Source organism: Choloepus didactylus, chromosome 8 (genome assembly GCF_015220235.1).
Source record: "Choloepus didactylus isolate mChoDid1 chromosome 8, mChoDid1.pri, whole genome shotgun sequence".
In the NCBI taxonomy this organism is placed as follows: Eukaryota; Metazoa; Chordata; class Mammalia; order Pilosa; family Megalonychidae; genus Choloepus; species Choloepus didactylus.
In genome coordinates, this window is record NC_051314.1 from 69,502,967 (window position 1) to 69,518,080 (window position 15,114).

The 15,114-nt window shown below is 32.9% G+C and overlaps 1 protein-coding gene across 1 annotated transcript in view; it reads right to left on the reverse strand.

The window, feature by feature from the left end:
• Window positions 1-15,114, reverse strand: part of MON2 (MON2 homolog, regulator of endosome-to-Golgi trafficking) — a 193,764-nt gene that overhangs the window by 146,422 nt on the left and 32,228 nt on the right. Inside the window, 3 exon segments of the mRNA XM_037848170.1 lie at window positions 654-785; window positions 1,766-1,893; window positions 11,788-11,851. Coding sequence (XP_037704098.1) covers window positions 654-785; window positions 1,766-1,893; window positions 11,788-11,851 — 324 coding nt within the window.

The following is a 15,114-nucleotide window of genomic DNA, read 5'->3' on the forward strand; positions in this document are numbered from 1 at the left end:
TGTTCTTTAAATTACTTTCTATACCTTCTGTTCTCTAGAAACATTTCATAATTATAAAAAAAATTTTAAAGGGTGAAATAAATAATCAAATAGCTGTTATATGTTACCAAGAGAGTGTGAGTAGTGAGAAAATGAGAAATAGCTATCATACATGTAAGCCTTATCCAGTGAAAATGCCGAAAGGGGACTTTTCAAGTCACTTAAGGGACATAGGTAAATTTAAACCATCTGGCATATATATATATATATATATCTCATACATGTGAAAATTACTTTTAAAGGTGGGGGCGGGGTGGCTATCACAAGGAATTTGAAATTCTCAAGGCAATTGTGGAGAACACTGATACTTCTCAACTCATTTTCCCCCTCTCATTTCCTTTTTCCTCTGCTCCTATTTTTTTAGTTACCTTTTTTTTTTTTCAATTTCCTATTCATAATTAAGCCTGTCAATTATACCCATGGGGCTTTGCTTAAGTACCTTAACCTGCTTTCAACTTTAAGGGGAAAATAAGGCACTGACGGAAATTAACATGCACTGTTAATCATCACAAGAGCTAATAGAAGTTGCTTTTCGTTCAAACGGCATTCTATTGACCAGCTTATTCAAATACTATCTCAAAGAATTTATGAACTTTGGCAAATAGATTTCCTACCTTAGAGAGTGACTCGTCATGAACTACTGTATTGGTTGTTAAAAGAACAAGAACTGTTTGAAGTAGCTTAAGTTCTTCAAGACTATTTTCCATTAGCTGCCAAAGCATGTTAATTATATTTCCAGCTGCAGTCTGTAAAATAATTATTTTAATTACCACCAGCAAAATAAAATAGATGTGTTTAGGTCCCTAAGTAAAAAAAGGTGTACAAACTTCACCTCTCCTGGAAAAAATCTCTTCATCATATCAAAAAACTATGTTTTTATGAATGACTCAAACACAAGGCTGTCAACTAATATGGGACAGGCAATCAATTAATTTTCTTTTCAAAAAAGTAAATTTCTTAGAATGTGATATTCCATTTGAATATACACAAATAGCAGCACATAGTTCTGAAATACCTAGTCAAAAGTAAAGCTCATTTCTATAACAATATGGGTGTATTCACTTGGGCATTTATAAGTAATATGGACATGCCAAAATGACCTATAAGTCTGCTACTGTTTCTTACAGAAAAAACAAAATACAATCCAAATTAACAAAACATTTATAAACTCAATTAAATCTGACACTGTTTGGGATGTAAAAGTAAGGGCAAAAGTATCTACCACTTTTTACTACTACATAGTACCTCATGGAGTACACTAAATTTGAAAGCAGGATGCAGATCCCTAATGAGAAATATTTCTTCTTGCTTTACCATAAGGTTAGGTATCAACAATACACTAAAGTTAATGGACCACAAATGATCACTTTATAAGATCTAGTAAACAGAATCATGATTTTTCCTCCTATCATTTTGCAAAATTCATGAATTATGTTAAATAACTATGCAGTGATACTGGAAACTTGCCTGATTCTCAAGATTATCAACTATATTACCAAATCATGACTTCTTAGATTACAAAAAAACTTGAAAAAACGAACTCTTTAATTCATTATTTATGTGTTTCATAATTAGGCTACTTGGCAATATTTTAAAAGTAAGCAGTTTTCTTAAAGCATGTTGCTATTAATAAAATTGTTTTACATTAAAAATGAGGTATGTTTCTTTCTCTCTTTGATAATTTCTGATTCAATTCAAGTGCACATTTCAGATAAAATCATATTACCTCAGACACGACTTCATGTGACATAAGTCTCTGAATGGCTGCCAAACATAGCTGAGTGATCTTCGGTTCCTTTGTTCCACAACCCATTAGAAAAGGCTGAACAACCTCTGAGCTGTTCTCTTTCAATGCTTTAGAATACATATAAAGTAAATTATTAAATCTAATCCATAATTAGGAATACATATTTTGTATAATTACAACCAGTAATAACCATCTTAATTAAAACCACTTTTTATAAAATGAACACCAAAATAAAAATCTGGAGTAAGAAGTAAAATACTTCAGATAGGAAGTGGAGATTCTCTATCTAAACTATACCCCTTAACTATAGCTTTCCCATGCCTTTCTTCTAACACTGTCTTTTGGTTCTCCTCCATCTTCTGCTACAAACTCTTTAAAGGCACTTTAATATATGGGTTCTCTCAAACGTTTGATCCTGCCTCAGAGAAGCACTCTATATCTTCATAATGGGCAGGAAGGAAACCATGAGTAAGAATTTATACTCTATAACAGAAAGTAATTAAAAATAGTATACATATCATCTTGACCACACTTATGAATGAATAATAGCCAGAGACTACCCAGAATTTTACCACATGCCTTGAATTTACATAACCATAATTTTTTCTTCAAGAAATAAACACACCTCATTAAGAACAACAGTACTACTCCTCTTTTAATGAAAAAAAAATCCTTTAAATTAATTGGATGCACATGCTGTAATTCCTAATTTCAATTTAACTACTCCTACTAAGCAGATTTTTCCAGAAGTTTTCAAGTGGCAATAAAAATGTAAGAAGTTAGGAAGTGCAAAAACTGAATTATACATAATTAAATTTATAAACTGAAATTAAATCATATACACTTACTGAATGGCTACACAAAGATGAATAACACAGGTATGCTATCCTTGGGGAATCTGAATAAATAACATGGAATTTCAAGGCAAGAGAACATTCAATTTAAGTGTTTGGTGTATGTTTTCAAAGGTACTAACTCCTTCAACTATTTTTGAGGTAAGACATTTAAAAAAAAAGACATACAAATCTGGGTTTTAAAATGTTTTTCAAAGGAAATTTAGAGAAAGATACCCGGAATCACCATAAAAGTACAAAATCAGCATTACCATTAATTTTATCATTTAAATACCCCACCTTTCCTCTCCCAAAGTCCCCTTTATGGTATGGTAAATAAAGACTATAACTTTGTACAGGATGCTCTGCAAAGTTCCTCAGCATGCTAACATAAATTACTGATTTAGCAGATCTAAGAAATGGCAAATGACTGCTAAAAACCAGTGTTTCCAAAAGGGCTCTCTCTCCTTATTTTCTTGCTTTCTTGTGTATGAGGGTTTTAATTCAAACCCAGACACAAAAATTTTACACAACAATGTCTCAAACCATTGTTATGAATGGTTAACAGATGACGATAAAGATAAAAAAAAAATAGTACTCTCAATTATTAAATATCCTATCGTATTCAATTCTGCCAGAATCAATGTAGTATGAAGCTAGTCCTATTTCTGTTGAACATTCCTTATTATTAAATGTTGTTAAAGCATATTAAAAGTTTTCAATAAGAAGTTGCATTTATAATTTTTATAATTATAATTTAACATGTTTCTCATCTGAGCATCACAATCATCTTAGAGCATTTAGGGTACGATTTGGTCCAAGTGACACAGTTAGTAGATGTTAAAGCCAGAATTTAAAACTAGGTTTTCAACTCTTATTCCAGTAACCCTTCCTACAACATCATCTGCCACTCTTCAAGATAAACAGCATTTCGATGACAATGGAAGTTAAAGTAGTTAAAAGTATTTAAGAGGAAACAGTGGTCTGCACTTTTAAAAGCTGCCTGGTAAAATCTTCAGGCAAATAAGGAAAGGGATCCTGTCTTCATAAAAGAAAAAAACAATGTACTTTCATAGTCTAAGATGCCCATGATTTTCAAACACACCACCAGTATCGCAAAGAAAGAAAATCAGTGCCAATTAAGCTATCACACCATGCTTTGTAATCACTTAGAATGTGTCCCTGTAATTTTATCCTCTGCGTCATCAAGAGCATTGGGGATGCCTTGTTCCTTGAAGGGGCACTTCACTATAGTCTCTGGGATTTCCTTCTAAGCCACTGACATCCATTCTGCACATTTTGGTGCTGGCGTTTTCTTGATTTTACCATAAGATGTTCAAAGGATTCTAGACAACAACTAGGGTGACATTTTAAACAGCAAATTCAACACATTTGGTATCAACAATGCTTGTAACACAATTAATGCAATAATGGTATGAATAGCTATGACCAAGTTCATGCACACATCGGCAAACACAACTACAACACTACCTGGCCCAGAGTTCCTCTAAGATGCCATCATTTACAAGATGCGTACCAATTTCAGAGATGTTAAAATGTGAAAAAAAACACACCTTATAATCAATAAAATAAGGTGAATCACAGCAAAATGCTGTATATATGTCAGTTACAGTTATCCAGGTCTATCAAACTGAGACAAACTTAAGGGAGTAATAAACATTATGTTTAAATATTTTAACATAACCTAAAGGAATCAAACTCCTATTCCTCTTCCCATTCTCACTCTTTTTTTTTCTCCTCCTCAGTTTATATGAGAAGATAATGTTCAAAAAGGAGGTTTCTATGTCATCTAGAATTGATGATCAACAAAAGAATAAAGGAAACCTACTGATCTCTTCTAAGTCTTTTGAAGCACAGACTGAAAAACAGAAACATATCCACCATATCTGGACCACAACTCAGTAAAGAAAAAAAAAGATATTTTCTTAAAAACGATAGTGGTCCTTGGAAGCAGAAACTAATCTTGATCTTTTGATGGAAAGATATCTTTCCTCCATACATACAATTTTAATGATACACTAAAGGTAGCTTTATATGAAATCCTTCCTATGGATTTAGATTTTAGAAATAACATTGGGTAAAAGTAAAGGTTGTACAGCAATATAGTCATCTTGCTTTAATCATTTTATATATCATTCCAGACAAAAAGAAAAAGGTTGACTCAAGTCAAATCTATTTCAATTTTCCATTAAAATATAAAAATAGCTTGTGAGGAGAACAAAAGAAAAAGTTTATCCTCCACCCAAGTACCTTAAAAAGCATAATTCCTTTAAAAGGGCAAACACTATGTGCTTGATAAAGATTGTTTCCAAATTATGTAACTGTGACATCAAATGACGCACTTTCACACACCTGAAAGAGGTCCAGGAGGTCCCCATATCCTAGGGGTTTCCTTGCTGTTAGCAGTTTCACTGCATAATTGTAGTTTTTATCCTGGAAAAAAAATTAAACTAGGATACCCTCCTTTGAATCACAGCAGCTACTAAACAGTGAACTTTAATTCTTGTGAAAGAAATAAAATGTGACTGAGACATGATTTCTATGCTCATAATGCTTAAAATCAAGTTGTAGGAAAGACTTGTTCCTAACAACATTAAAAAAATACTTAAACAGATTCAAAAGGTCTTGAAACACAGTTAAATGATTCAAGAATGTAAGGACAAATGAAAGTATAGGCATTCTCATTAAAAGTGCAGTATAGTGGCTGGAAGGAGGTAAATGACATGGTGGAACTGTAGCCTATAGCATCACTTGGGATTTGCTCTACAGTTGCTCGCTGAATTGTGCCTTGAAGGTCTTCACCTTTCTGTATAGACCTTGTATTGCATAATGAAAGAACAGAAATTGGGGAACTGTAACCTGTAACAATTTTTGAAATTACCTATAAAACTGCTTGTTGAGCTGTACATCGAGAGATGACACCTTTCTGTATGCATGTTATATTTTACAATAAACGGAAATGGCTGAAGTTGTGAACTGTGACCCATGACATTCTTTGAGATTTGCTCTCTACTTGTGAAATCGTACACTGAAAGATATCACTGTTATGTATATATGTTAAAGTTAACAATAAAAAAATGGAAGAAAAGTGCATTATAGGAAAGGGAAAGATTATTTAACAAACGATATTGGGTATAATTGGTTAATAATTTTGGAAAAAAATCTAGATTCTCACATCACCTCATACATTATTAATCATGATTAAAAATGACTAATTTTAGGTTATATGTATGTTACCAGAATAGAAATGTATAACACAAAGAGTAATGTAAACTATGGAACAGTTAATAATTACAATAATAATGTTTCCTCAATCGTAACAAAGGTATCACATTAATGCAAAATGTTAACAATAGGGAAAAACAGGCTGGGGGTGGTATGGGAATTTTACTTTCTGCAGGATTTTTCTATAAACCTACAATTGCTCTAACAAAAAAAATTAAAATATTTTTTAAAGCACACAAAAAAATCAAACCAGAGAAAACCTAGAAGAAAACAAAAATGAATCTTTATCAACTGTGTGGAAGGAGAAGGGTGTTTTAAGATTACAGCAATGAAAGCCAACTTGAAAGGTGAAATCACTGCCCTCCCCTCTACGTGGGATCAGACACCCAGGGGAGTGAATCTCCCTGGCAACGTGGAATATGACTCCCGGGGAGGAATGCAGACCTGGCATCGTGGGACGGAGAACATCTTCTTGACCAAAAGGGGGATGTGAAAGGAAATGAAATAAGCTTCAGTAGCAGAGAGAGTCCAAAAGGAGCCGAGAGGTCACTCTGGTGGGCACTCTTACGCACAATTTAGACAGCCCTTTTTAGGTTCTAAAGAATTGGGGTAGCTGGTGGTGGATACCTGAAACTATCAAACTACAACCCAGAACCCATGAATCTCGAAGACAATTGTATAAAAATATAGCTTATGAGGAGTGACAATGGGATTGGGAAAACCATAAGGACCACACTCCACTTTGTCTAGTTTATGGATGGATGAGTAGAGAAATAGGGGAAGGAAACAAACAAACAAACAGACGAAGGTACCCAGTGTTCTTTTTTACTTCAATTGCTCTTTTTCACTTTAATTATTATTCTTCTTATTTTTGTGTGTGTGCTAATGAAGGTGTCAGGGATTGATTTAGGTGATGAATGTACAACTATGTAATGGTACTGTGAACAATCGAATGTACGATTTGTTTTGTATGACTGCGTGGTATGTGAATATATCTCAATAAAATGAAGATTAAGAAAAAAAAAGATTACAGCAATGAAAGAAATCAGAAAATTAGTTGGATTATGTAAAAATGAAAAGGATCCAGATAAAAAATTAAAAGATAAATGAACTGGGAAAAATATGGTATAAACATGAGGGGAAGCTAATATTTTTGCTATATAAACAGCTCAAACAATTTGATAAGGAAAACACAAACTCAAAAAAAAAGTGTAAAATGAAAAGGGAAATAATTTAACACATACAGAGAAATATATTCAGCATCAAAAGGAATGTCAATTAAAATAAGTCATTTGTTCAATTACCAAAATATTTTTTTAAATAGTAATCCCAGCAACATCACATTTGACGGTAAAGGTATAAGCTTTTATCTTTTTTAGGAAGCAGTGTGGTAACACATTCCAAGAACCTTAAACATGGTCATACATAACTTAGTAATTTCATTTCTGGAAATCTATCTTAAAGAAATAATTTTAAATACTGAAACATGCTTAACATAAAGAAATGGTCAAATAAACTGCAGCCCACTTGATGAAATATCATGCAGCAATTTAAAAATTTTAAAAGAGGGCATCAAAAAATACTTAGAATAAGAGGCAGTATAAAAAATTAAAATTTAAAGAAGAAAAAAATTCAAGGAAAAAGGAACCAATGAAAACAACTATATAATCACTCTGGCCCAGCAAGTCAATTTGTGATTCCTTGAACATGGCTCCAGTTACAGCCCCTCTGTCTTCTAGCATGGATTATAGGAATAGCTTCCTAACTCATCTCTGCCTCAGGGATATTACAAGGAAAGATTTTCTCTACCCTGCTGTCAAATAATTTACTTAGGAATAAAAATATGTATGTGTCATTTCACTACTGCAAACTCTTCAGTGACTTTCCATCAAACTGCTCAGGTGTCACAAAATGTCCCTCATGATCTCCCTGACACCTATACCCAACATCATGATTTGCGGTCAAGTTATACTTCAATAGTGTATCCAAATACACCAAACTTTTCATACCTCATGTATTGGTTTAAATAGTCCCCTTTCCCTTCTACTACCCCTTATTTACCCTGGCTAATTCCTTTTCAGGTTGCAAGACTCAGCTTCTGATTCTCAGGCTGGGTTAGGTGCCTTGCTTACACTCCCACAGCAATTGTGTACACGTCCATCTTGGCGTTTACCACACAGTATTAGAATTCTCTGTTTATGGGTCTGCTTCCTTCACTACTCTGCACTCTGATTGGCTTAAAGACAACATTCACGTACTCAAATACTTTCAATACTTAAAATTACAGAAAGGTAGAAAAACATAGAAGTAGTAGCACTGAGAGACTTACTTGCATTTTGGAGTGATTCATTTTATTAGCCTACATATAAGAAGTGCTTATTATTTTCCATGTAATGTGCTGAATACTGGGAATATAAAAAGAATAAGATGTTTACCCTTATCTCAGAGAGTACATCAGCCAGAAAGGAAAGTTTCTGGCAACGGGAAATACATTTTGAGTTTTAAGAACTTCATAAAGCAAACAGAGGAGCAGGTAAGCTAAATAAAATAAATAGCACAGACATACTTTTGACACATATTTCTTGTATTTCTATATAGATTGGAAATGAATGATATTACCCATTTTTGTATCTTACCTAATTATTCTTAGATACTGGTTTCCTTATTAAGAATATGTTCCATGATACAGCCTATAGACATTGTAAAATATCACAAGTACATGTATAGATAAGATAGAATTACTAAATAAAACAAATCAATTCTCTTTTAACATCAGAAAGAAAATCCAAAGTATATTACTCATCGCTACTTAAATTAGATACCATTTAGTAATAAGATCATGTAGATATTGAAAAAGATGGGGGCGGGGAACTGTGTGAGAAAAGAACACAAATCACGCATAGTGATTATCTACATAAAACTTCTATATGTATACTGACAGTAGCTGAAAGCAGCCATAGGTAGATTAACTGTTATGGTTTGTGGTAACTAAGGGTTAAATATTCAATTCTGAAAGAAACCAAAACTTCACTGATTTCCTTGTTACAAACATGTATACAAAAAGCAGATTCCCTGTTTATGTAAATTTTGTATAACATAAGCCTTCTCGGTCAATTTCTAGTATATTGTAAGCTGGGATAATAATAACAGTTTGTAATATAAGGTAGTTAAATGTAAGATTAAGGCATTTGGCCTTGTGAATGAACAACTATGTTGTTATCTCTAATTTGAAGTCTTATCTTAAAAGAAAAGGGAAGTTTTGAGATAACGATCTGAATATTTGAATCAATGCTGACATTACCTGGCATAGCATTCCCACTTATGTCAGCATTCATGACAGCAGTGAAAACAAAGAAAAATAAACATTAACAGAGGAGGTTTAAAAGAAGGGGAAATTAAAGCAAAGATTTATTCTGCAATGTAAGTAACCTTGCCTTGGAAAATGAACCTAAAGACACAGAAGTTGGCTAGAAATCCATACTGAGTATCATTAATCAGACTAGTTGATTCTAATTAAGGGTTTGGTTTTTATAGCAACTCTTTTTATTTTCTGAATATGCAGGACCATCTGTTAATTCAATATCCCATCTCATTTGAGACTCCTCAATTGTTGGATATTTTAGATACATTACCACATAAAAGTAGTAACCTATACTCCTGTAGTCTGAAGAACTATAGAGACGTAAATGCTTCTCAAGAAATAAAAAGTTAACTAAACAGAGTACAAGTATTAACTGTACCCTGTATTACCATGTAGTTTATAAGCCATACACTGACTAATTTCAACTTTTTCCTTGTTTTTAGACCCTTTGATTTTTAAGAGGATAGTGTCTATATATCTGTTTATAGGTATCAACTGATATAAATACTTGGTAAAAAAAAAAAAAACACTAGGAAAAAGTTTAAATGCTAATATCGTCTCAATTTATGGCCCTGGATTCTATGGAGATTAAAGCATGAACTATTAATTGTATGTTCATAAAGATCTGTTCTTTCTTGAGCTGAATAAAGTTAATGGCATTAAAATGAAATTAACAGTGTTTGTTACGTATGTTACCACAATAAAAATTTTAAAAAGAAAGAAATTAACAGTCCTTCTATATATTTAACTGAATTGACTTAGCCAAAATATTTCTTACTTTCCTTAAGATTAAGTAAATAGACATTTTACTTGTTATAAAACACTGGAACAGACGGTGATCCTCTGAAGAAATCAATCTTTTTTAAAAATCTTCTATCATCTACAGAACTATTGAAAAATTCTATTATTGGAGAATAATTAAGGACTCACCATGATATGAGAGCAGCAAAGGTAACACTCACAATGCTATTCTAATATGATTGGCTACAGTCACCAATTTAAAAATATTCAGGTCAATTTATATTTAAACACTAATTTCCCCAAAGCAGCTAATCCATTCAACATGTATCTCCCACAACCTACTTGTCCACCCTCCCAACCCAACCACACACACATATTTGCTTTTCCCAACTACTTTCACCATACCCCTTTTCAATTTGCACACAGCCTTTCCAATGCTGTGAATAACGTTACAGATTTATTTGGTGTTTTGAGAGACTAATTAAAATCAAGGAAGAAGCTGTGAGAAACAGATACAATTTAGGAGAGCCAACACTAAGGGCAAATTTCCAGCAAAGTTGGTTAGCCTAACTGAAATCCACCCTCACCCCACCCCTAAATTACCTCTCCAAATCTTTTTTTTTTTTCATTTTGTAATACTCTTTGAAATGCCACCAATTAGAGATTTATTGGTGTCCTTTTAAAAAAAATGTAGAGGTTAATGAGAGTTAAACAGAGTATCATTTGGACTTTGAAGAAATTAATCTGAAAGGACTGCTCTTCTATAACTAACTAGCTGAGATCCACAGCATTACTGGAATTGGAAAGGCAGCCTGAAGGGTCAGTGAAGTAAGCAACTGCTAAGACTGAAATACTTGGGAGTGAGTGGCCAGTTTGGAAACTGCAGTACGAGCACCATTGCAGCACACAGCAGAAAGAATATGGGCAATGGACAGTCCTGGATTTGAATCCGGTTACACACCACTTATCATGTGACCTTGGGCTAGTAATTCAATCTCTTTGCATCTCAATTCCTTTACTATAAAATGAGAATAATACTATTTTTTCCGCAAGGTTGTCTTACACAAGATCGAGTTTGGAATAAAGGCACAAATGCCTCACATTCAATAGATTTATCCAAAAAAACAAAAAACAGTTTCTCTCTTTTCCATGTTCATAATTGAAGAAAGAATAGAAGGCACCAAAGAAGAGGAAGGAGTAGACTGAATAGTGAAAGGTGCCAAAGAGAAACTCGTCAAACTCCAACTTGAAAACTAGGTTCCATCAAGAGAGGGTAAGAAAACACTTTTGCTTTTGTTTCTCCACCCCACTTTCATTCTTTCTTTCTGATAATACTGCCTTAAGCCCCAGGACTCAAAACTCACATAGTACTACTAAATTTATAATATTACATTACAGAACTTTCATATTATATTAAAGATAAAATAGATCTTGGAAGGTGAGCATGGAACCAATTTTCCATTCAATTCAATGCAACCAACATTAACTGAATCCCTTTATGTGTAAGGTATGTCCTACATGATTAGCAGTAGGTGGAGGAAATGCAGATACATAAGCAGAAATTCTTGCTTTTAAGTAGTTAGTAGTTTTAAGTTTTCAGATTCCAGAGAACTTTATAACAGTCAGAGAATTTTATAACAGTAATCTCTGAGAAAACCAATCAGTGCATAAGTTAAGGGCTTTTATATTTTCTGTATCATTATGAATAGCATATTAGGGCTTGAGGAAAAGGTGCTACAGAAAACTGACCACATATTTTAAGATTCTGCTTTTACTATTAGATTTTCACTCATTGTTGAATTTTTAATGCAATATATTACCTGCTAAAATTTCGGTGTTTCGTGCAGCAATTGTTTTAACTTTTATTATTCCTGATTCGGCAGCCTGCAAGAATAAAAATAATTAGAAAAAGAATCTTGTCTAGGGAAAAGAAATCATATATGACATTTAAAATCTCAGGCACAGAGTCAGTCACTATCACCTTTCTTATTTTAAAAACATCAGCTACTAAGCCTAGTAATGACATTTACATTAAATGTAATCAAATATTAATTTCACAAATTATGCATAATCCCATGTTGCCTTCCTCTGTCTTAAGGCATATCTGGAATACCTCAAGACCCACCAATTTAAATGTAAGCAAAATAAAAAATAAAAAAATAACAACAATGGAACAATGAAATATTTAGGTTCCTCCTCCCCATTTGGCACATTCCCTCCCCCACCAAAAAAAAATTTGCAAAACATTGCAACATCAAGTAAAAATGCTTTAGAAGAGTCAGTTTTCTTTTCTTAAAATGGATAACCAAGAACTTTATTACTTTTCGGTGATATCTATTTTAAACACCTATTTCAGTTTTGACAATGTGTCTAAAATATTTCATCGTAAATATGTTTAGCTGGCAGTACTTGGAAGTCATGTAGTTTCTTATAGAATGCCACAGAACAGGACTGTCCAATACAGTATATTGGCTATATGTGGCTATTAAGCACTTGATCTGTGGCTGGTAATAAGGAAAAAAAGTATGTAAAACATTTTTTTAATGTTTATATTGAATATATGTTGAAATATTTTGAATATATTGGGTTAAACAAAATACATTATTAGTGAAATAACAGACACAAAAGGAGAGATATTCTATGTTACCACTTCTATGAACTATCTGATCAATGCAAAATCAATGTCTTATAACATAAGAATATTGGGGACCTAGTGTTAGACAGGGAGGGGAAACGATTATCTAGTATGTTCAGATATGTTAATGAGGGAGAATTCAAAGGTATGGTAATGGATAGGGGTGACGACTGTTAAACTTAAATCCTTCAGAGAGCTCCTATGCCAGCTAAGTCCCAAAACCCAGAGGCAATAGCCTCTTCAAGAACACCAACCAGATATGTCCCCTTTGCTCATAAAGTTGACACCCCTTTCCAACATGAATAGGTTAGGGTTGTCACTGCCTAGACATCCCTGAAGATCGGGAACGTGATTAAACTAGAGGGGGGGTAGCAACAGACAAAATGGAATTTAACAAAGGATTATGAATACTGAATCTTTATATAATTTCCTTTTTCTTAGTTGCTAGGGTATTAGAATAGATAGAAGGAAAGATATGAAATGGTGGAAGTGAAACCTAAAACATCCTTTGAAATTTGTTCTATAGTTACTTGTTAAATTGTAATTTGAAAGCCATACCATTTTGAATATATGTTAGATTTCACAATAAGGAAATAACTGACACTATGGTACTATAACTCATAATAACTTTGGAAATTTCCTACGTATCTACTTGTTAAATCATACTTTGAAATATATCATCTTTATGTATATACATAATATTTCATAACAAGGAAATAACTGAAACTGTGGAATTGTAACCTGTAATATTCTTTGAAATTTGCTCTCTAACTACTTGTTAAATCCCACTTGGAAACTTATCACTTTTATGCATATATGTTATATCTACAATAAAAAATAAATAAAATAAATAAAATAAACAAAAGTGAAAAAAAAGGTGAAATTAATTTTAATAACATATTTTATTTCCCCCAATATATCCAAATGACAACCATTTCAACATGCAATCAACATAAAAATGATTACTGAGAAAAAAGTATATTAAAATTAATTTCCCTGTTTCTTTTTACTTTGTTAATGCAGTTTCAAATTATATATATATATGAGTTGACACCCCTTTTCAACATGAACAGGTTAGGGTGGTCACTGCCTAGACATCCCCGAAGATCGGGAAAGTGATTAAACTAGAGGAAGGGGTAGCAACAGACAAGATGGAATTTAACAAAGGATTATGAATACTGAATCTTTATATAATTTCCTTTTTATTAGTTGCTAGGGTATTAGAATAGTTAGAAGGAAAGATATGAAATAGTGGAACTGTAACCCATAGCATCCTTTGAAATATGTTCTATAGCTATTTGTTAAATTGTAATTTGAAAGCTGTACCTTTTTGTAAATATGTTAGATTTCACAATAAGGAAACAACTGAAACTATGGTACTGTAACTCATAACTTTGGAAATTTCCTATATATCTATGTGTTAAATCATACTTTAAAAGATATTACTTTTTTGTATATATGTTATATTTCATAGTAAGGAAATAACTGAAACTGTTGAACTGTAACCTCTAATATTCTTTGAAATTTGCTAACTAGTTGTTATATTGCACTTGGAAAGTTATCACTTTTATGTATATATGTTATATTCTACAATTAAAAATATGATAAAAAATTATATATATGGATCGCACTGGTGGCCCATATTATTTCTATCAGACAGTGCTGATGTGGAAAATTGATATATTACCACCACTACATAAATTCAGAACATCTTTACTGTCAAGAAACATGGCTATTTTATACTTACATGGTCTCTATATCACCAAAAATAATACATAAGTATTCATAGGAAATTATACAACCAAATTTTCCTATTAATTTGCTTGCTAACTCATTTAGTTACATCCTGCTGCTTGCCGAGGGACAAGTAGTAGCAGGCTCTAAAGGTTTAAACATAATTATAGAAACATACCAACATTATATGGGCTTTTAGTTTGAAGATCAGTAGATTAATGCATAAAATAAAGAACAGATTCTAAGCTATAACATATGTTGTAGATAGCTGTCATTCCATTGACATACAAGCCTATAAAGTTCCACCCAGCCTATGCCTGGAGAATTCCCAACCTCACGAGTTTTGGTGTATGATAGAGACTGTCTTCCACTATTCAAATCGAAAATGCAAGATACTTGCTTTCTCACATGCCCTGACAGCCTATGCTTACCCAAACAGATGCATCACTAGGGATTTTGAATATGACATCTAGTGGCACAGAAAAGCAGAGACAAGAGAGAATTCTTTCTGATAACAAGAGTGGAGACAACATCCAATTTACAGGGCCAGTGATGGTAGCAGAACCAGGATGGATTAGAGTGGCCAGTGCAACCAGCAGCACAATCTGTGACAACCTATCAATGTTTGGTACAGACAGTAGTAACAGTCTCACTGGCATGAGTTTTGCTGTATTTCTAGCTGTTTAACCTCACTTTGTTGTTCTACTTTTTCTAGGGCTGGTTACCTCCAGCCTTTTACCAAGTCTGTGAGCCACTCAATATTCTAGCAATAAATTTC